This window comes from Lemur catta, chromosome 14, assembly GCF_020740605.2.
Source record: "Lemur catta isolate mLemCat1 chromosome 14, mLemCat1.pri, whole genome shotgun sequence".
NCBI lineage: Eukaryota > Metazoa > Chordata > Mammalia > Primates > Lemuridae > Lemur > Lemur catta.
Genome location: NC_059141.1, coordinates 24,673,641 through 24,697,927, shown reverse-complemented (window position 1 = coordinate 24,697,927; position 24,287 = coordinate 24,673,641). Strand labels below are relative to the sequence as shown.

The following is a 24,287-nucleotide window of genomic DNA, read 5'->3' as shown; positions in this document are numbered from 1 at the left end:
GAGATTTTAGAGGCCCAGTTTCCTCATTTTGTTCCCAAATAAATACTTTCAGTGCAGATATTGGAAACATTATGCCAGAGTTATTCAAACTAAGTTCAGTATCACCAAGCAGAAATCCTAGAGTAGGTGTTCTGAATGTGTTGGTAAAGAAAGTCAGTTCATTTGAGAGGTCTCTGCCCCTTCAACCTCACCCTCCTTACCAATATACATTCATCACTGAAAAGGGAAATATTTACAAAAGTTAGTTTAGTTATGTTTAAATATTATGTTTAGCTGTCTGGAGACCATGTTCTCAAGATTTATACAAGAAATCAAGGATTAAACTTCATAACAATTAGAAAACCACACTGTGTAAAATCAAAGACTTAGTTAAAGGAAATTAAAATAGTTTTACCATTGGTGCTAAACTGAAATGATTCCATTTCTTCCCAACACCTGGAACCAAAACCTATTGAACTTTCATGTAAACAAACTAGGGCACACACAAAATACTCTGTCTGCAGCAAGGTACCACCTCTGCACAGGCATTTGGGTGAAAAATGTGGAAAATGCCTGAGGACTCTTTGAAGCAGCTTGGGAGAAGTGAGAGCAGGAAAGAGGCTCTTCTCTAGGGTAAGTTTGTTTAGTGGAAAGTAAGCAAGTTGTCAGGGTAAAAGTTGACAATGTTGATTCCAACAGTTTGAACTGCGAATAAACATCCAAAGGGATTATGTTACTGAGAATTAGAAAAGATTCCATTGAACTTGATAGAACCTTGTATTTTCAAAGATAATATGCCTTCAAGCTACACTCTGGATCCACAGTTTAGGGTTAGAATTACCCTAAGCTTTTTCTATGCCACATTAAAGTACACAACGTCTGACCCCTATAATATGTGCCTAAAAATATTAGAATAAGGATGCAATAAAAAAAAAACATTTCATTTCTCTCTCTCTCTCCCCCCCCCTACATACATACACACACACACATACACACACACACACGTATACATACTTTGTACATTTGAGGTAGACTGAAGAAACTTGGAGAAAAATCTATGTTCTTCCCAAATGTCTAAACTTTAACCCAGTTTCATTAACCAATTTAGGAAAATACATGCATTGGCCATAAATTACTTTTAAGTTTTCCTTCCTTAATGACCTATCAAAGAGCAAAAAGCAGAACCTATACTTGTGGAATCCATAATCCTCTTCTCTCTTCACCAAAGCCACATTGAAGTCTGGCTTTCATCTCATGCTGTTGGGTTTTCCACCAGGTACAAGATGAAAAGCTAGAAGAGTCTGGTGCTTTTTTAAAAGCAAAACAATTTGGTTGCCACTCAGCTATTCCTGGTGAAATGCCAGGAAGCCGTAAAAAAAAGTTAAAATTTTCCTAACTTAGAGTTTACAAAAATAAGTGTGAGATGTTCATTGCCTGTCAAACATTCCATCTTTTTATTTTTTAAATATTCATAAACAAGAGAAAACACATATTTTTTATTTTTTAAAGTTTATTTGAATCAATATAATGGAGGTCTGTCTTGCATGAACTCAAGAAAATGGAGGTAACTTGGACTACTACTTTTCTTAGTTCATCTCAAGTCCTTAATGATTCTCACATAACAATCTGCTATTACAATCTTTTCCAAGCCTGACAAAAGGCATGCAACTCACATACTCCTTACCAGCAAAGTTTGCAGGCAGCCCTACAAAAAGTTGCTTCTCCTTGCAATTCTGACACATATTTACTTTCCTCCTAGAACCAAGGATGTAAGGGCGTATGCCTCAGTTTCATAGTCTCTTTGCTCTTAAAAAGAAAATCAAATTCCCCGGATATTTTCAAAGTCCACTAGGAATAGAACATTCTCAGCTCTGCCTGAGGATCATTATCTCTTTTACATTTCATCTTTATATTCACTGAGTTCATAGAAAGGGCATATACAGAAAGAGGGAAATATCTGCTTCTTAAAAGACACCAAATTTAGTAATTCTCTCAAATCTATTGGCACACATCTAAAAATTCATATGTTTACAAGGCTTCATTGGTTTTCATTGGTTCTGCCTTTTGAGAAAACACTTGCTGAATTGCCCGTAGCTTCAAACCAAAATACATCTGCAAACTACAAGAAATATTTGTTGTAGAAAGACAAGTCATCACAATTTAAAAGGTGATACAGTGGATGGAGACAGACAGATGTGGGTTTATCTGGATCCCACTGTAGTGTCCCCCAAGCATCAAGCTATTAACTAAATGCTCTAAGACTTCAGCTGACTCCAATAGTCTTACCTGTTAATATAAGATTACTGTAAGTATTAGAGAATTGCTCCTTTAGAAGAACCAGATGCATCTGAGCTGCCTTCTCTCTCTGGAGCTCCAGCATAACATCAGGGTGCTGGGCAATCTTGCAGCCCTTCTGTTTATCTAAGGCAACATCACTTCGAACAATATCTACAAAAAGAAAGAAAGAAAGCAGGCAGTAAAAACAAAAACTAAAATAAAACAAAAAACCATACACACATCAAAGTCTTGTTTCACCAAAAATGACAAAATTTTTAAGCAACTAGCATTTTTATCAGACTGAAAAGATGCAGAAATAATAAACCGGAAGGGTCTCCAACTCCAGGACACATCCTGCAATTTCATCTGGTCATTTCCAAATTCTTTGGAGAGTTCTCTGTTTCTTAGCTCTCTTTGACATCATTTGAGATTCTCACGTCTCCATTCTCCTTCCCAGCTCACCTCCAGGACTTATTTATCTCCTGGAGCCTTTTGTTAACATCTTTTATTATTTTCCATAGGAAAAATAATACAACTTTGAATATTATTGACTATGAAGGTCATTTCCTCTATTGCATGTCACAGGACCATGTGATAGCTCCAGCATGTGTACTTAAGATACTTGGCCTATTTTTAAATTAACTTGCCAGCTAGCCCACTCAGCTCAAGTTAGGGCTGCCATTCTATAGGTCACCTCATCAGGGTTTCTCCTGCTATTTTTCATGCACCTCTAAGAATGTAGCTTCATCCTGACTCAGTAATCACTCTTTCAATCCAGAAATATTTTGTGAGTCACTGAAGAGAGCAAGAGGAGGTCACTCTGCAGATCTGCCTCTTCCCCAATTATTTTCCCATTAGTAATAGGCTGCTTTTTATATTTAAGTATGATTTTCACTCAAAGCAGATGTACTTTCCAGAAAATAGCCTTCCTCAAAAAGAAACATTCATATACACTGCTTCCCTACTGGCATACAGCTCTCATGCCCTGAAGTTATTTGTTAATTTTTAAAAATTAAAATATAATTCAACTGATTCGCATAGAAACAAATGATATCACCAGCATCAATCTACATGGCAACTCTAGAAACTTTCATAGCAAACTGAAGGATTTTAGAAGATGGAGCTAAAAGTAACTGCTCTGCGACTGTCAACAATAGTTTTAAAAGGGAAAAAGCTAATGCTCATGTTAATGGTACCAATAGGAAAGAGCTGGCTCTTTAAGCAATGCTCAGTAGTAACACCTAAGAGAAAACAGTGCATGTGACATGAAGGGTGAAACATTGTTCTAGATAAGTAGTCTTTATTTTAAGGTCTCTAAAAGAAAAGCCCAGATATAAATACAAACCCATGACTATGAAGGTAAGGATGTATGGCACACAAAGATTAGCTGGATGTGAAAATGGTCCTCATTAATTCTTAGATTAAAACAGGAGAGATGATTAGAAACAATGCACTATTACACCTTCACATATTTAAACCAATTTCTAGAATATGAGCAATAAAGTGAACTCACTTAACATAAATAACTAATCAAATACATTTTCTGAAACTTAAATACAGAATTAGAATAAATTAGTTCAAGAATACACTCTAGTTTTTAAGACCATCAAATAGAAGGCAAGAGGAATAATAAATAGTTTACATTTATTTAAATTAAATGCTGTAAAACTTTTTAATTACATTGTCCTATTGAATCCTTCTAACAATCCTATCAAAGTATGTGGCAAACACTGTTGACTGGCTGACCCAAAACGTTAAAACACAATCCTTTCTCACTTGCCTTAATCTATTGTAGAGACTGAACACCTACACTATATAATTTCCCAGCATTCCTTGGAGCAAAGGGTGGTCATGTACATAGTTCTGGCCAATGAGCTACAGGCAGACATCCAAAAGGGGGACTTCCTTTGCCCAATTAAGACAGAGCCTCACTGAGACAAAAAACAAAAAAAGAAAAAAGTTTTTCCCTTCAGACTTTTAGTCCTTTCTATTCCTTAACATAGAATAGAAACAGACATGAGACCCAGAGTTACAGTAACCACTTTGTGGCCATGAGTCAAGAAGCAAGACAGCAAAGGATTACATACTAAGAATGCTGAACAGAAAAATGTAGAGCCTAAGTATTTATTGACCTACCATATTTGTGTAGACGGCCCATCTTTTGCTTTCTTGTTATATGAGACAAATGCACTATTTATATAAACCACTAATAGTCAGTTACCTGTTTTTTAAAAGCCTAACCTGTTTTTGTAATCCTACATGATAAAGAATAATATTATTACACCTATCTTATATATAAGGAAACTGAGGTTAACAAAGCTTAAGTGACTTGCACAAGTTCACAAAGCCTGGTCAGTCCTCAAGTCCAGAGAGTTTCAAAACCAAGTTCGGCGCTCTTGCCAGAAGTTACTCCTATATGGAAACTCATAAGCTTAATAGTAGAATTACATTAAGCAATGAAAGTGAGGAACTAAAAAGAAAAACAATTATACTGTTACAGTGGTATACCATACTGAATATGTGGAAAAGAAATATGGATGACGTTTTTTCAGAAAAGATTACAAAACTTGTACAAAAGCGTGCCATAAAGAGTGAAGAAGAATTTCAATGATTATGATACCTTCTTTTTTTTAAATTTTTTTTAATTCTTATTTCAGCATATTGTGGAGGCACAAAAGTTTAGGTTATGTATATTTCCCTTGCCCCCCCTCCATGCCCCAGAGTCAGAGCTTCAAACACGTCCATCCCCTAGACAGTGGGCATCGCATTCATTATGTATGTATACACCCATCCCCTCTCCCACCCACATCTGCCTGACACCTGATCAATGTTATTCCTAAATGTGCTCTTAGGTGATGATCAGTGAAACCAATTTGATGGTGAGTACATGTGGTGCTTATTTTTCCATTCTTGGTATACTTCACTTAGTAGAATGGGTTGAACTCTTCCCAGGAAAATACAAGAGGTGTTATATCACCATTGTTTCTTACAGCTGAGTAGTACTCCATGGTATACGTATACCACATTTTATTAATCCACTCATGTATTGATGGGCACTTGGGTTGTTTCCACATCTTCACAATTGTGAATTGTGCTACTATAAACATTCAGGTACAGATATCTTTGTTATAGAATGTCTTTTGTTCATTTGGGTAGATGCCCAATAATGGGATTGCTGGATTAAATGGTAAGTCTACTTGTATCTGTTTAAGGTATCTCCATATTGCTTTCCACAGAGGTTGCACTAGTTTGCAGTCCCACCAGCAGTGTATGAGTGTTCCTGTCTCTCTGCATCCACGCCAACATTTGTTGTTATGGGACTTTTTGATAAAGGCCATTCTCACTGGAGTTAAGTGATATCTCATTGCGGTTTTGATTTGCATTTCCCTGATGATTAGAGATGTTGAGCATTTTTTCATATGTTTATTGGCCATTCTTCTGTCTTCTTTTGAAAAATTTCTGTTCATGTCCTTTGCCCACTTTTTGATAGGGTTGTTTGATTTTTTCTTGGTGATTTTCCTGAGTTCTATATAGATTCTAGTTATCAGCCCCTTATCAGATGTGTAACATGTGAATATTTTCTCCCATTCTGTAGGTTGTCTGTTTGCTCTCATGATAGTTTCTTTGGCTGTGTAGAAGCTTTTTAATTTGATCAGATCCCATTTATTTATTTTTGTTGTTGCTGTGATTGCCTTTGGGATCTTCTTCATAAATTCTTTGCCTAGGCCAATGTCTGTAAGAGTTTTTCCAACATTTTCTTCTAGAATTCTTATAGTAATCAACACTTAACTGCACATATAGCAATAACATTCATTGAGTATTGGGCATATGGGAGAGGGGAGGAGGGGATTGGTATATACACACATAATGAGTGTGATGTGCACCATCTGGGGGATAGACATGCTTGAAGCTCTGACTCATGTGGAGCAAGGGCAATATACATAACCTAAACATTTGTACCCCCATAATATGCTGAAATAAAAAACAAAAAAAATATCAGCAGTGGGAAAGTCCCAGCCAGAGCAATGAGGGAAGAGAAAGAAATACAAGTCATCCAAACTGGAAAAGAGATAGTCAAATTATCCCTTTTTGCTGATGACATGATGTTATATCTAGAAAAACCTAAAGACTCCACCAAAAAACTCTTAGAACTAATAAATGAATTCAGTAAAGTTGCAGGATACAAAATCAATATATAAAAATCAGTAGTGCTTCTATACATCAATAACTAAGAGTTAAATCAAGAAGGCAATTCCATTTACAATGTCTATTAACATGTGTAAAATATCTAGGAATAAATTTAACCAAGGAGGTAAAAGATCTCTACAAGAAAAACTACAGAACACTGGTAAAGAAATTGTAGATGATCCCAACAAATGTAAAAACATCCCATGCTCATGGATTAAAAGAATTAATATCAAAATGGCCACACTACCCAAAGCAATCTACAGATTCGATACAATCCCTATCAAAATACCAAAGTCATTTTAAACAGAATTAGAAAAACAACCCTAAAATTCATGTGGAGCCAAAATAGAACCCAAATAGCCAAAGCAATTCTGAGCAAAAAGAATTAAGCTGGAGGCATCACAATACCTGACATCAAATTATATTACAAGGTTATGGTAACCAAAACAGTATGGTACTGGTATAAAAACAGACACATAGAACAATGGAATAGAATAGAGAACTCAGAAATAGAACCACATATTTACAGCCACTGATCCTTGGCAAAGTCAACAAGAACATACATTGGGGAAAAGATACCCTTTTCAATAAATGGTGCTGAGAAAATTGGATTGCCATATGCAGAAGAATGAAACTGGACCCTTATCTCTCACTGTATACAAAAATCAACTCAAGGTGAATTAAAATTTTAAATGTAAGACCCAAAACTATAAAAGTACTAGAAGAAACCCTAGGGAAAACTCTTCTGGACATTGGTCTAAGCAAAGAATTTATGAATAAGACCTCAAAAGCACAGGCAACAAAAACAACAAAAAAAATAGACAAATGGGACTTTAATTAAAGTAAAAACCTTCTGCTATGATTGCACCCTGCACTCCAGCCTGAGTGAGAGAGTGACAGTAAGACCCTGTCTCTTAAAAAAAAAAAAAAGAAAAGATAGAAAATAACAGATGGTGAGGATGCAGAGAAAAGGGAACTCTTATACACTCTTGGTAGGAATATAAATAGTACAACTTCTGTGCAAAAACAGTATGGAGATTTCTCAAAGAATTAAAAGTAGAACTACCATTCAATCCAGCAATCCCATTACTGGGTATCTACCCAAAGGGAACCAAATAAATATATCAAAAAGATACCTGCACTTGCATGTTTACTACAGCATTATTCATAATCGCAAAGATACAGAATCAACCTCAGTGTCCATCAACAATGACTGGATAAAGAAAATGTGGTATATATTAATATATACAATGGAATGCTATTCAGTCATAAAAAAGAATGAAAGCATGTCTTTTGCAGCAACATGGATGGAACTGGAGGTCATTATCTTAAGTGAAACAAAACAGACACAGAAAGTCAAACATTGCATGCTCTCACTCATAAGTGGGTGCTAAAAAATGTGTGCACATTGATGTAGAGAATGGACAGACAATGGAAACTTTGAAGGGCAAGGGAGTGGCAGTGGGGTGGATAATAATAAATTATTTAATGAGTAAAATATACATTACTTAGGTGATGGATACCCTAAATCCCTGACTTGACCACTATGCATAGGCAATCTATGCATGTAACAACATTGTGCTTGCACCAAATAAGTTTATATAAATAAAAAATATTTAATTGCTACAGGGAAGAGGCTACAGTGATCCATCACTCCTGTCTATGTAAGTGAAATGCTATAGAACTTCTTCCATGGATATGAGTAACAGGGTTAAAATAGATCCACAGAAGAACAAAGAGATTATAGGTAAGAATGAAACTGACTTGGAATGGTGAAACAACAGAAAACTAAAATAAAATCGCTTGCTGATTTCAGTTTGTGTGGAAAAATCTTTGGCTGTGGCCAGCTGCACTAAACGTATAATAAAATAATTTGTTTTCCTAAAAAAAAATACCTCAACAGTGATACACACAGCTTGAAGCAAAGCATTAGTTCTTAGGAGAGGACTGGGCACAAACAAGAACAGTCACATAACCAGCCTAGGCCAAAACCAAACCATTTGCTGGTTCACTCAGTGTATCTGGGACCATTTTAAACCATACTTGGTAGAATCCATACACTGGGTAGAAAATTGGACTACATTACCTGAAGTTCTTATAGCTCTAAGATTTAGTTATTCTGAATTTAGAAAACAGAGAGACTATTACAGTCTGGAGAAGCCCTCATAGAAGATGAACTCAGCCATGAAGACAATAGAATTCAGATGTGAAAAGACTTTTCTTTCACAGGGGTGCATGAAGAGATCTATGTAGCTCTGTAGGTTTCTCTCTTACGTCCCACCTCCAAGCAGGAAAAGCTACTCAGAAGCTCTAGAATTATCACAATATCAAGAGGACCCTAAAAAGACAACCTTCAAAGAAATGGTTTAGAATTGACTACACCAAAGTAGCAGTCATGAATGCCAATTAGAGCCAATAGTTTGGAATATTTGGCCATTGAGCAGCAGCAATCTTAAATGGCAATTTCTGTTGGAATCTTGTATATTAAAATCTTTTGGAAGTTAAATGAATGATAGACAAAGACAGGAGCCAATAATCACACTTAATACATCCTTTCTGATGAAGAAGAGAAGAATTATTTAAGGCCCTAAATTATGGAGTTAGCAGCCCTTGCCTTGATTCTGTGCCTGAGAAAACTCATTTAGCTTTTTTGAGAGTTGACTTCCCCACTATCCCCCCCACCCCATGGTATGAGTAGACTGGCTAGGAGGAGAATGTTCATATTCCTGACTTATCATCATTTATGTATAAGTTCTCCAAAGAGTGATGTGTAATCCAAAGCTGCTAAATGCCAAAGTCAACCTGAAAACAAAACAGAATTCTAAAAAAAAAAAACAAAGGTTTAGACATCTGAATTACTGATAAGAATTTGTCAAGCATCATCAGTTCTTTGCTTAACCTGGAGGTAAACCAAATTTCCTCATGTGGATGGCTTTGGAGCCTCCTAGTGGCAGCCTCTGGGGACCTACAGAGCTAGGAGCCCTGGAAAGGACCTGGCTTTCAAGAAAGAGTATAGGTTATGTATGCTGATGATCAATTCAAACAAACACATCAGCTCCTACAATGTACTCAACACACTATACTGGACACTAGGAATACAAAGATGAACTGTGACCCTCATGGAGCTCACAGTCTACTATGGAAACATGCAAGAAAAGAAATAACTCTGAAACAATGTAGTAAGTACTTATAATCTGCATAAATCGAGAAAGGAGATGATGCCAAGGAATGTGTAATAAAGGGGATGACATCTTCACCAAGCCTTAAAGGGTAAATAGAAGTTCATATAATGGATAATCCAAGTACATTATATATTTTTAGGCCTCTGCTAATTCTGTTTCCTATTTAGAATACTCCCTTTTCCACTGGCTGCCATACTCAGAATACTAAGACTAGAATAAAAAAGCAGGAAAAAGAGGCTGGGAACAAATTTATGATTTGAACCTTATCCTCCAATCTCTGAAGAGATATCAGAAGCTCTGAATCAGAAAATGGGTCTACCAAAGGCTATTCACTAGAATTACTCTAATAGCAGTATAATGAACATATTTGGAGATCTGGAGCACAGAGAACCTTTAGTCTGGGAAAGAGGTAAGAAAGGCTAGTAGCACAGCAGTGGCAGGAAAGAGGATTCCAGAGGTAAGAACAACTATACCTAGTGGGCAAATAAATACAGAAGATTAGACTCAGGAAAGAGTCAAAAATAGTTCAAAGTTTACCTTAAGCCACAAGGTAGAGACCAATGCCCTTATCCAAGGTAGGGAACACAGGAGAAGCTAAGGGGATAAGTGATATATGAAGAACTTTAGTAAATGTTATTTGTAATACAAATTAGATCTGGGATTTGTTTAATAAACACTTGAAAGGGTCTGCAAAACTCATAACTCTGAAAAGATTATATTATAACCTTCTCGAAATAACTACAATAGTTATAACCACAATTAAAATATTGTTGTCATCCCTTAGTGTTCAAGAAAATGAACAATTACTTCCATCTTCACAAATGACACCCTATAATTGATCCAGTCTCAAAAGACTAAACTCTCATTAGACAATGAAATTTTTCTAACAAAGGTGAACATTTTATTTCCCCCTACTTTTGTCCTCTTTGACTTATCCAAAAACATCCATCCTTCAAGGAACACCTGAAGTTCCATTTTTTGCCACAAAGCCTTACCTTACTTCTTCAGACCTTCCTAGCTCTGACATCTGAATTCTCATAGCACTTAGCAGAGATAATATTCTACTACATTGTCCTTTATGATTTGCTGGAGTTTTAAGGAAATTTGTTGTGTTCTCCGACTATATTTAAGTTCCTTAAGGACTAAGGCATGGGCCTACTTTTGTAGCTTCTATAGCTCCTATCATAGACCTAAACATACAGGAAATGTATGGCCAATATTGGTTGCACTATGGGACCAAGCCTCCATGTTATAGTAATGACCATTATGCTATGCTCTATCCTGAAAATTTAAGGTATCAATACTTAAGATCATTCACTTCCAATCCTAGATTGGTAACATCCCTAAGACAAATCACAGAAATTCAGTGTTTGTAGTCAATAATTAGGTACCTGTCAATGTTGTACTTATGGAAATACTAGCTATTATAGGATGAATTGTCTCCCCAAAATTCATATGTTGAAGTCTTAACCCCTAGTGCCTCAGAATGTGACTGTATTTGGAGATAGGGCCTTTAAAGAGTTAATTAAGGCCAGGAATGGTGGCTCACACCTGTAATCCTAGCACTCTGGGAAGCCAAGGTGGGAGGATCCCTTGAGGTCAGGAGTTCGAGACCAGCCTGAGCAAGAGCGAGACACCCCACACATACACATCTCTACTAAAAATAGACAAATTAGCCTGTAGTCACAGCTACTCCACAGGCTGAGGCAGGAGGATCTCTGGAATCCAACAGTTTGAGGTTGCTGTGAGCTACGGTGACCCCACGGCACTCCACTAAGGGTAACAGAGTGAGACTCTGTCTCAAAAAATAAAAATAAAAAAATAAAAATAAATAAAGAGTTAAAAATGTGGAAACAACCCAAATGCCCACCAATTCACGAATGGATTAGTAATTTGTGGTATATGTATACCATGGAGTATTACTCAGTGATAAGAAATAACGGTGATACAACATCTTTTTGGTTCTCCTGGAGAGAGTCGGAACCCATTATATTAAGTGAAGTATCCCAAGAATGGAAAAACAAGCACCACATGTACTCACCAGAAAACTGGTTTCCCTGACCATCACCTAAATGCATATTGGGGAATGATACCAATTGGATATCAGACTGAGGCGGGGGGGGAGGGGGTGTATGCCTACATGATGAGTGCGTTGTGCACCATCTGGGGAATGGTCATGCTTGAAGGTGCTGACTTGGGGAGGTGGGAGGTGGGGGGAAGGGATGGAAGTATAACTACATGGTGAGTGCCAGGCGCACTGTCTAGAGAATGGACACGCTTGAAGCTCTGACTCAGGGGGATGGGCGGGACATGGGCAATATATATAACCTGAACTTTTGTACCCCCATAATAAGCTGAAATAAAAAAATAAATAAATAAATAAATAGTTAATTAAGTTAAAATGAGGGCATTAGGGTGTGCCCTAATCCAATCTGACTGTTTTCCTCATAAGAGAGAGATTAGGATACACAAGGAGACAGACATCAGGGACAAACCCACACAGAGGAAAGACCATGTGGACACAATGAAAAGGCAGAGCCATCTGCAAGCCAAGAAGAGAGGTCTCAGAAGAAACCAAACCTGTTAGCACCTTAATCTTGGCTTTCTAGCTTCCAGAACTATGAGAAATATTAATAAATTTCTCTTGTTCTATATAAATCTCTGATGTTTAAGCCACCTAGTCTGTGGTATTTTGTTATGGCATCCCTAGCAAATTAATGTACTAGTTTTAAGGATAATTTTGAATGAGGCCTCCTTACTTCTTTCCTTTTAATGATCTTCCCCAGCTCCCCGACTGCCTCTAATTTCAAGACTTCTACACTCTGCTTGATTTACACAGGGCTGTGCTCTCAGCCAGAGGTCAACTAATCACCTATTTCACACACCTCTAACTTATTTTATAAATGATAAACCTGCGTCCAGATAAGTCAACTAACATGACCAGGTTACAGTTAGTTTGTGGTAGATCCAAGACTGGAGCCAGGTACCCAGACTTCTAGTTCTATAACACGTCTATGCTTTCAGATACCCTAGAAATATGTAGTGCGCTGCTTGTGCTGTTATGCTTCCTTTCCCATGGGACACTTTTGCATCTTAACAGAGTATTCAAATACCAAAATATCCAAGTTAATAATTATTTAATGGTGAAATTATAAGCACCCAGAAAGGCAGTAGGGAGATATTTGGGGACAGGGAGACATTCTGGGAAACTTAAAATCATAACATAAATTTTGATATCCAGTAATGATGGAATAACAGGAATCAGATTAACCATCCTATCTTAAATAACTTTAAAAAATCAAAATACATGAAACAATAGTTTCAGACATAGAAAAACAGAAAGCGCTAGACAATGATACCTGAGTAAGGAAAAACAAAGTGATCCCTCTAAGTGCCCTATCTCACTGTCTAGAGACAGTTTTCAGGCTGTACTACAGGGAGGGGAAACCTAAACAGAATTCCATATTCTTACTAAGTTGAGGATACAGAATTCAGAGTTAGGAGAGGCCAAAGCAACTAGAATTTACATGACAGAGTACAGGAGAGGAGAGAGCTACACAAAGAACAAGAGTTCCGGGGATCTACAGAGGAGTCCCCTGCCATCTTTAGGTAATAATCTGTGCATGTATGTGAGAAAACTACCGAGGCACGGAAAAGAACCACCAGGAAGGAGTAAGTGAAACAATCACCACAGTTCAACCAGGACCAGGAATAGTTCATCTTCTGGACAACCAGACTGAAAAGACTTCATAACACACAAGGCATTGAGTAAAAAGAGTATAAATGGAGAAAGGTATTGCCTTCAAAAGGTATTACCTGAATAGAGAAGCCAAATTAGCCACAGACCAAAAACTATTTTTGACCACTCTAATAAATTTTGAAAAAAAGCCATGAATAAAAAATCTAACTGACTCTCAGGAATGTAACTTCATTCCAGAAAAAAATATATTTAAAAGAATATTAAATAATCTAACACCCAAAAACATAAAAAACATAATTAAAAATTATCAGACTACAAAGAAGAAAAATATGCCCCAGAAAGAAGAGAAAAATCAGTAAATATAAACACACACAGAAATGATACAGATGGTGGAAGCAATAGACAAAGATATGAAAAATCTGCTAAAAATATATTCCATATGTTCAAGTAGAGGGAGGAAAGCACAAGAACTAAGATCAGAAATATAATATATGTAAAAGAAATGAACTGAATTTCTAGAAATATATAATAACTGAAATGAAAAATCACTGGATTGAATTAACAGTAACTTAGAAACCGCATAAGAAAATATCCATGGAAATGAAGACACAGCAATAGAAACTATCCAAAATGATACATATACAAAGAGAAAAAGATTGAGAAAACATTAACAGTGCATCACTGAGCTATCAGACAATACTGGCCTCACATATAAGTAATTGGTGTTCAAAAAGAGTGATAGGAGAAACAGAAAATTTTTTGAAAAAAACAATAGCCAAAAAACTTCTAATTAGATTAAAACTATAAGCCCAGAGAACCTTAGGAGGAAGAAACAGGAAGAAAAGAACACAAATGAAATTGGTAAAAACTGGAGATGAAGAGAAAATTTTAATAGTAGCCAAAGGAAAGAGACACATTAAGTAGAGAAAAATAGGATTAGGGGAGGAGGGAGGAATGATAGAAAACATTTTTTCAGAAACAATGCAAGCAAGAGAGACAGGTCAGTAGAGATTCTCTAAATGAAATGAAAAGAAGAAAAAAAGAATAAAAAGAAAACTGAACAGAGAGTCAGAGCAATAGTAGAAGAGCAATATTAAATGGTGTATTATATGCATAATTGTCATCCTAGGAGGCAAAGAAAGAACAGGGCAAAAGAAATAATGGCTGAGAATTTTCCAAAATCAGTGACAGACGACAAACCATGGCCATATCCAATAAGCTCAGATAACACTAAGCAGGATAAATAACCATAAACATCAACACACATGCACACACACACATACACACACACATACACACACACACACACACACACTGCCCCCAGGCATATCATAGTCAACCTGCTAAAAACCAAAGACAAAATCTTGAAAGTAGCCAGAAGAAAAAGACCTATTGCCTACAAAGGAACAATAATAAGAATTACAGCAGACTTCTCATAAAAAACCATGGCAGAAAATAGTGACATCTTTAAAGTGTTGAAAGAAAAAAATGTTAACTCAGAACTCTAGACTACGCAAAAATATCCTTCAAAAATGAAGGAGAAGTATTAATACTTTCTCAAACAAAAACCTTACAGCATTCCTACCTACTCTTTAAGAAATATTAAAGAAAAGGCCTTCAGGCAGAAAAAATATGATATATGTCATAAACTTGAACATAAAAAAATTGAAGCATGTCAGAAAAGGAATAAATGAAGGTAAAACAAAGTCTGTTTTTTCTTATTTTTAATTACTCTAAAAGATAACTGAATATTTCAAGCAAAAATGGGAACAATGAATTTTGTTTATAGGATATGTTAAAATAAAATTATGATATCAACAGCATGAGGTATACAAAGACAAATATTGTATTTATACTATGCATAAAGCAATATAATATTTTTAAGTAGACTCTGGTTATTTTAAAATGTATTTTGTAAACTCTAGGACACAAAAACCACAAATAATGTTTTTAATGATGAATTGGACTGCGTCAAAATTAAAAACTTTCACTCTTCCAAAGATACTTTAAAAAAATAAAAAGGCAAACCAGATACAGAAAAAAAAGTATTTAAAAAACAAATACCTGACAAAGAACTTATATTCAGAATATATAAAAACTCTTACAACTCAATAATAAGACAAACAAACCAATTTAAAGATGAAGAAGGGATTTATATAGAGATTTCACCAAAGAAAACATACAGATGCCAATTAAGCACACAAAACAATGTTCAGTATAATTATTCAGTAGGGAAATGCAAATGAAAACACAATGGGATACCTGCTAGAATAGCACATCCTCTAGAATAGCTAAAATCAAAAAGTCTGGCTATAACAAGCTTTGATGAGGATGTGGAACAACCTTAACTTTCCTACATTGCTGGTGGGAATGGAAAGGGTCCAACTACTGTGAGAAAAAGTTTGGCAATTTCTTAAAAAGTTAAACATACACTTACCACACAATCCAGCAAAACCACTCCTAGGTATTTGCCCCAAAGAAATAGAAACATATGCCCATGAAAAGACATAAATATTCATGGCAGTTTCATCCATAATGGCCAAACACTGGAAAGAACCCAAATTTCCGTCAGGTGTCAAACAGATTAGCAAATTGTATAGTAAGCAAATGAGTATCCAGGGGTTCTGCAGGGCCAACTTCAGGACTTGAGCACCCATGGATTTTGCTTTCTGCAGCAGGACCTGAAACCAATTCCTGTAGATACTGAGGGATGACTGCATATACATTCAATGGAATACTACTTAATAAAAAGGAACCAACTACTAATACACACAACATTGATTAATCACCAAAGCATTATTACACTAAGAGAAAGCAGACCAACTATAGTGACATAAAGCAGAACAATAGTTTCTAGGGGCAATGAGGTGGAGGGTTGAATATAAAGGGGCAAGAAGAAACTTTTTGAGGAATAGAAATGTTCTATACCATGATTATGGTAGTGGTTAACCAAGGAACATATTTATCAAGACTCACCAAATTGTGCACTTAAAAACTGACAAATTTTATCTTAATAATGCTAACCAATAAAAAGGGGCTGAGGAAAAGGAGGAAGAAGAATTTTTTAAATAATCATTTGCAAAGGTTGTCACTGTTTTACCCACTCACAAGGTAATTCCTCACTTAAACCTAATCGAGAGACCTGCTAAACTTGAAACAGCAGCAAACAGTACAATACCTTGGAAAAGACCATGGTTATTATCTCCTAGTGCTTTAGAACATCAAACAAAAAAGGAGGCTTGATCTTAAAGCCATTGCAATAAGAGAACATTTGGAGTAAAGGTAGGACTCAAATAGGACTTGGAAGTAAGGATAATCTGGGATAGAAATCCTTTGGACAAGTGAAATAATTTGTTTAAATATTTTTAGAATATCTAAATGGCAATTCATTTGCAGAGATGTGAAGCAATCCTTGGAAAAATTCTCTGAGTTCCTCATGGATCCATATGGACTAGTCTATATGTTCATGACTTCTCAGTCCTGAGGAAAACTGGAAATTCCACACTCTCTCCTCTCTGCAAGAGTCCTGTTCCCCCACATGACTTTTCCCCTTTTAACACGAGACATCTAATTAACTTTTCTGCCACATGCAGCTGGCACCAAAGCAAACCAAGCTGTGGGTGGCTGACCCAGAATTACTGATGAATGTTCAAAGTAAACATGCTTTCAGCCAATCTGGAATGCTATATTTCTAAGAAGAAGAGAACTCTTAAAATTAATTAACTCATCTGGACAAACTGTCCATCCAGTGGAAGTTTTTCAGTAATGAATATCAGACCACAGATCTTCCTGCAGCTGAGCTTGTTTATCATTCAAGGAGGCTGCTTCTGCACGTCTCATGGATAACTTCATGATTTTTATTTTCACTGGCTTCTGGCTTCTTATATTTATATAAACAGGCCAAGAAAGCAAAACACACATGAGAGCAAGTTTAAATGAAAGATCCCACATTTCCCCAAAAGGCAGAAACACCTATCTTTTTCTTCTTTTCCACATGTCAGAGTAGACAATAGAGGAGAAAAAGACCCCAAGTTTGGAAGGAGGGGCCCTCAATAAAAAGTATGAACTTACGTAAGTGGTTTTGTCATTGTGTTGAAATTCTAATAAAGTGCTCTCTGCTGCAAAGTTTGATGATTGCCTAGTGGGAGCTATGCACAAAATGACATCAGACCCATATGAAAACTGCAGCTTAACCCTAAATTAGGAAGTGCCAAAGTTAGTGCCCTGAAAGAACTCACTTGACTGCATGGTACCAATGCCATGTCAAGCACAGATTTTTCTATTGTTTTGGTTGCCTCTTTGCTTGTTTTTGTTTTTAGAATATAATCTTCTGAATGGCTCTGATTGTGGCTCTAAAGAAAACAGTGGGTCCTTTTTGAGACAGAGGTAAACTCTTGAAAGATCCCAGAATGTCTTACTTTCCTCTGAATTAATTGAACACACTGCCTGATAGGAAGTTCTTGCTCTTCCCTTAGCCAGCAGGGGCCTAAGGGCTACTCTGATCAGCTTCAGCTGCAGAGAGAGGGCCTCTAACCCTCCGACAACTAGCCTAGATAGATGCTCTTTTACCCTACATTAATCTCCCCCTCTGCCTACCTCTCTGTGGGGTTTTTCTAAATTCTTTCAGTACAGAGTCCTTCGTGTCACAGATCACTTTATGGGGCAATGATGCAGTGACTCATCTAAAGGAACAGAATAACTACCATTTATTAAGTACCTACTATGTATTGGGCACTGTGTTAATACTTTACATATAAAATATGTTGTCATTCTACAACAGAATGTGGCAATACAGAGTAATTAATTAAGAGCACAGGCCGGGTGAGGTGGCTCACGCCTGTAATCCTAGCACTATGGAAGGCCGAGGCAGGTGGATCGCTCGAGGTCAGGGGTTCGAGACCAGCCTGAGCAAGAGCGAGACCCCCGTCTCTACTAAAAATAGAAAGAAATTATCTGACCAACTAAAATATATATATAGAAAAAATTAGCTGGGCATGGTGGCTCATGCCTGTTGTCCCAGCTACCCAGGAGGCTGAGGCAGTAGGATCGCTTAAGCCCAGGAGTTTGAGGTTGTGGTGAGCTAGGCTGACGCCACGGCACTCACTCTAGCCAGGGCAACAAAGCAACACTCTGTCTCAAAAAACTAAAAATAAAAAATAAAATAAAGAGCACAAGTTCTAGAATCAGACTGCTTAAGTGGGATTTTTTTCACTTCACCGCTTACAAGATGAGTGACCTTGGAGAAGTCACATAACCTCTTTGTTTCTTAGTTTCCACATCGATCTATAAAACAGATATAATGATAGAATCTATCTCACAGAATTTCTGTGAAGATTAAATAAGGTGCTCAGTAAATGTTAGCCATTTATTATCTCTGTTTTACAGATTTAAAAAATAAACTGAGGCCTAGGATAATTAAATAATTTGTCCAAGAAAACACAGTTAAGAGTTCAAATATAGGTCTGTCTGACACTAAATCCAATGTCCTTAACTGCCATACCACTTTGACTACCAAAAAAATTCTCAAACCCACAGTTTCTCAAAGCACGTTTTATGGAAAACTGGTCTCATGAAATAACATACTTTACCCCCTCTTGGATATTGACATGGCATATTAGTATATTAAAAGTTAAAAGCTCCTTGAAGAAACCTGTTTAACTTGGCTTAACCTGATGTTTCACAAACATATTTGACAATTCAAAGATATTCAAGATCATAGAAACATCCTTTGCTAAAAAAATCCAAGGAGTTAAACCACCACAAATAAAATATAGATAATGTTGGCAAGAATCATGTTAAAATCTCCTAACTCTTACAATTAATATTTACAACTACAACTCTAAACTAACTGTATTGTAAGAAAGAGCAGTGTTTATTTATAAGTTGTTATTTATAAGTTAAAAAAAAAGTAAAAACAGCCTATGAAATTCAAGTTTTAAGAATAAACAGAGGCCTAGAAATAATAAATTATTTGGCTAAGGCAATGGAGCCAGAAATAGAACCCAGACTTCTGACTTAATCTAACAATATCTTCTATACCAGTCATCTCCAAAGTGTGTTATGTATGCACCAGGGAATATGAAGAGAAACTAATGTAATACCTATTTATACATTTAATCTGTTATAATTTCTGTTTTGTGTATATGCTATATTAGTATAGCAAATAATTAATACACTAATGTAAATATATAATTTACAAATAAATATACAAATGAAATTTGTGAATGTGCTCAAAAAGGTTTTACTAACAGAAGGACACTATCAAAAAAGTCAAGAGTCCACTATTTAAATTTCTAGACCTGGGAGTAGCATGCTGTTGTGACTGAGGACAACAGAGGGCAGAGTAGAATATCTATGACATTCCCTGGCAGTGTCTTCCAAATTTAAGATTTAGATCACCCTTTAAAGACAAGGAAAGGAAAAGAAATTCTCATGGACTACCCCAAAACTTGAAATAAATTATTTTCATCATGCTACCTTAATATTTAAAAAACATAAAATCCAGCCTTTACCTATAATTCTTAAGTAACTACAAAAACCAAACAAATTTATAAGTTACATAGAAACAAGCTGAAAAAACCCATAAAATTTAAATTATCATCAATATAATATGGTAGATGATATTTCATTGAAATGGCAAATCATCACTGATGACTCAAGTATAACTAAGACTTATGGCACATTTTAAAACTTTATATATTTATTTATTTATTTAACATATAATATATATTTAATATATTATATATAAATATATTTAATATACACAAACTTTATAGTATATTAAATAAATATTATATATAATATATTCAATATATTATGTTTAAATTATATTATTTACTATATTATGTAATGTTTAATAAAGTATATAAAATAAATAATATAATATTTAACATATTATATTATATATTTAATATATATAAACTTTACAGTTTATAATATGAAGATTATGATGGCAATATTTTTTATATTATTGTGGTAAAAACACTCAACATGAGATTCACCCTCTTAAATTTTTAAGTGTACAATACAGGGTTGTTAACTATAGGCACAATGTTGTATAGCAGATCTCTAGAATGTAATCACTTTGCATAACTGAAACTTTATACCTGTTGAATAGCAACTGCCCATTTTCCCTTCCTTCCAGCATCCAGCAACCACCATTCTACTCTTTGCTTCTATGACTTTGACAATTTTAGATACCTCATACAAGTGGAATCATGCAATATTTATCCTTCTGTCACTGGTTTATTTCACTTAGCATAATGTACTCCAGGTTCATCCATGTTGTCACATATGGTAGAACTGCCTTCTTTTTAAGGCTGAATAATATTTCATTGTTTTGCATGTGTATTTATATATAAATACATATATATATCTCTCACATTTTCTTTAATCATTCTTTTGTCAATAGACATTTAAGTTGTTTCCAGATCTTGACTATTGTGAATACTGCAGAAATAAACATGGGAGTGCAAATATCTCTTTGAGATCTTAATTTCAATTCTCTTTGATAAATACCCAGAGTATTGCTGGACCATATTTTATTTTTAATTTTTTGATGAACTTCCATACTATTTTCCATAGTGCCTGCACCATTTTACATTCACACCAACAATGCACAAGGGTTCTAATTTTTCCACACCCCCATCAACATCTCTTATCTTTTATCTTTTATATATATACAGTAGCCATACAAGGCCAAGCATGGTGGCTCCCACCTGTAATCCCAGCACTTTGGGAGGTCAAAACAGGAGGATCACTTGAGTCCAGGACTTCAAAACCAGCCTGAGCAACATAGCGAGATCCCCATCTCTAGAAAAAAATTTTAAAAATTAGCCAGGCGTGGTGGCGCACACTTGTAGTCCCAGCTACTTCGGAGGCTAAGGAAGGAAGATGGCTTGAGCCCAGGAGTTCGAGGCTGCAGTAAGCTATGATTACACCACTGCACTCTACCCAGGGTAACAGAAGGAGACTCTGTATCCCCAAAAAAAAAAGAGCCATTTTAACAGGTATAAGGTGACATCTCACTGTGGTTTAACTGGCATTTCTCTGATGATTAGTGATATTGAGTATCTTGTCATATATTTGTTGACCACTTGCATGTCTTCTTTGAAGAAATGTTTATTCAAGTCCTGTGTCCTTTTTAAAATCAGGTTATTTGGATTTTTTGCTGTTGATCTGAAGGAATTCCTTTTATATTTTAAATATTAACCCCTTATTGGATATATGGTTTGTAAATATTTTCTCTCATTCCATAAGTTGCCTTTTCATTATGTTAATTATTTCCTTTGCTGTGCAGAAACTTTTTAGTTTGAGGTAGTCACACTTGTTGATTTTTGCTTTTGTTGCTTGTGCATCAGGTGTCATAACCAAGAAATCATTGCCAGAACTGACAACATAAAGTTCTTCTCCTATACTTTCTTTCTCCTAGGAGTTATAAAGTTTCAGGTCTTATATTTAAGTCCATCTTGACTTGATTTTTGTGTATGGTACAAAATAATGGCCCCATTTCATCCTTTTGCATGTAGGTATACAGTTTTCCAACATTATTTGTTGAAGAGACTATCATTTCCCCATTGTGCATTTTTTGGCATCCTTTTCAAAAATCAACTGGAAATAAGCATGGGCTTATTTCTGGGCTCTCCATTCTGTTCCTCTGGTCTATATGTCTGTCTTTATGCCAGCACCATACTGTTTTAATTATTGTTGCTTTATAAGATATTTTGAAATCAGGATGTGTGACATCTCCAGTTTTGTTCTTCTTTTTTAAGATCTCATTGCTATTCAAGGTCTACTGTGATTCCAAATTAATTTATTTGGAATGAATTGTTTTTTCTATTTCTGTTAAAAATTCCATTGAGATTTTGATAAGGATTGCATTGCATCTGTATATCTCTTTGGGTAGTATGGATATTTTTAACAATATTAATTCATCTAATCCATGAACATGGGATGTCTTTCCATTTATTTGTGTCTTCTTCAATTTCTTTCATCAATATTTTGTAGTTTTCAATATACAAGTCTTTTACCTCCTTAAGTTTACTCCTAAGTTTTTTATTCTCTTTGATGCTATTATAAATGGGATTGTTTTCTTAATTACCTTATCAGAGAGTTTATTGTTAGTGTATAGAAATGCAACTTATTTTTGTATGCTGACTTTGTATCCTGCAACTTTACTGAATTTATTTATAAGTTCAAAGACGGTAAATGTTACATGTTTTTTACCACAATAAAGAAAAAAACTACCTGAGCAGATAGTGACTCATTACTATTAGTCACTAACTTAATGAAATGTGTTCAGAATGTAGTGAATTGACAGGCACCTGGAAACACGACATCAAACATTTTATAAATAACTCCTTATCCTTGTAACCACATTTTTCTTTAGTAGGTACAATAATATTACACCACAAGTTTAAAACTGATTATCCTCCATGTCTGCTGAAGATGTACTTGGAAGTGTTTCACCAGATATAATAGAGCTTTGAGGTCAAAATTATCTAAGTTTCTATCCTGGCTCTGCCACAACCTTGAACAGGTTATTTAACATCTCTGAGCCTAAGTTTCTTCATTTGTTCAATAATAAAAATGGTACCCACCTCATAAGATAGTTATGAAAATAAAATAAAATAGTAGGTATAACATGGGTACAATGTGTGGTTCATATCAAATGTTTAATAAAAGTTATTAATAAAAACATCCAGATAATGATGACAACAATGATGATGACAACTAACTGAGCCATTCACTCACTTACCTAGTCCGTATTTATAATCAAGAACATATTAATATAATTATAAGATAACAGGGCAGGTTAGGAGTCCAGTATTAGCTACAGAAAAGATTTCCCCTATATGTTAACTAGATTCATACATATCTATCACACCAATTTGTTATATATGTCTGTATAAGGGGGAGTCTCAAATACAAAAGTGTTTTCTGCCCATGTACCAATACTTGGAAAACATTGTTTTAACTCCATTCTCAACTATCAAATAGTCTGGCTACGTTTTATTTTGCCTGGAGAGGGTTCAGGCAAAAAAAAAAAAGTAGAAAAGGGAAATTGTTTTCCATTGAATTGACAGAGCTGAAAATCTTCTCTGCATTGACTGAATTTTTAAAAATTAAATTTTACTCATGTCCATGCTGTTAATCCCTTGGTTTATAAGCATTATTTAATCCCAATAAATTCTCCAAAAAAAAAACAAATAAATGTCTCCCTTTCATGTTGCAACTCAAACATAAATTATTTGCAAAGGATATTATCCATATCAAATGAATAACCATATCCTATCAATTATTTCCTTTGTAACAACTCCCTAACTATCCTTTTCTTTCCCACTGCTGCCTCACTAATGGAACTATCCTCATGTTGCTCAAGGGTCATCTGCATGAAGAAAAAATTAGATGAAATCAGGAAACCAATAAATAGCCAAAAGTAAAAATGTAACAGAGATTTAAATTATTTTTTAAAAAATCAAATTCTGGAGCTAAAAAATACAGTAAGCAAAATAAAAATCCAACAGAAAGCATCAACAGCAGAACTGATCAAACAGAAGAATCAATGAACTCTAAAGAAAGGTATTTGAAAATATATAGTCAGAGGAGAAAAAAATGAAAGGAATGAATTTACAGGATTCATGAGACACCATCAGAAGAGCCAATCTTTGAAATATAAGAGATCAAGAAGGTGAAGAGAGAGGCAAAGGGATGGAAAGCTTATTTAAAGAAATAATAGCAGAAAACTTCCCAAATCTGCATAAAGATATAAACATTCAGTAACAAGAAGGTCAAAGAGGTCTAGTCAATTGCAATCCAAAAAAGACTACACCAAGATATATTATAATCAAACTGTTAAAAATCAAAGACAAAGAGTATCCTGAAAGCAGCAAGAGAAGAGAAGTAAATCACATAGAAAGTAGTTCCAATTAGGCTATCAGCAGACTTCTCAGCAACAGGTC

At 35.3% G+C, this 24,287-nt stretch overlaps 1 protein-coding gene across 1 annotated transcript in view; it reads right to left on the bottom strand.

Moving 5' to 3' along the window:
• Window positions 1-622: 622 nt before the first annotated feature.
• LOC123649727 (inactive heparanase-2-like) overlaps window positions 623-24,287 on the bottom strand; it is a 44,304-nt gene continuing 20,639 nt past the window's right edge. Inside the window, exons 3-4 of the mRNA XM_045567905.1 lie at window positions 2,266-2,427; window positions 623-684 (exon numbers count right to left, since the gene is read on the bottom strand). Of these exons, the coding sequence (XP_045423861.1) occupies window positions 623-684; window positions 2,266-2,427 (224 nt within the window). The remainder of the gene's footprint in view (window positions 685-2,265; window positions 2,428-24,287) is intronic.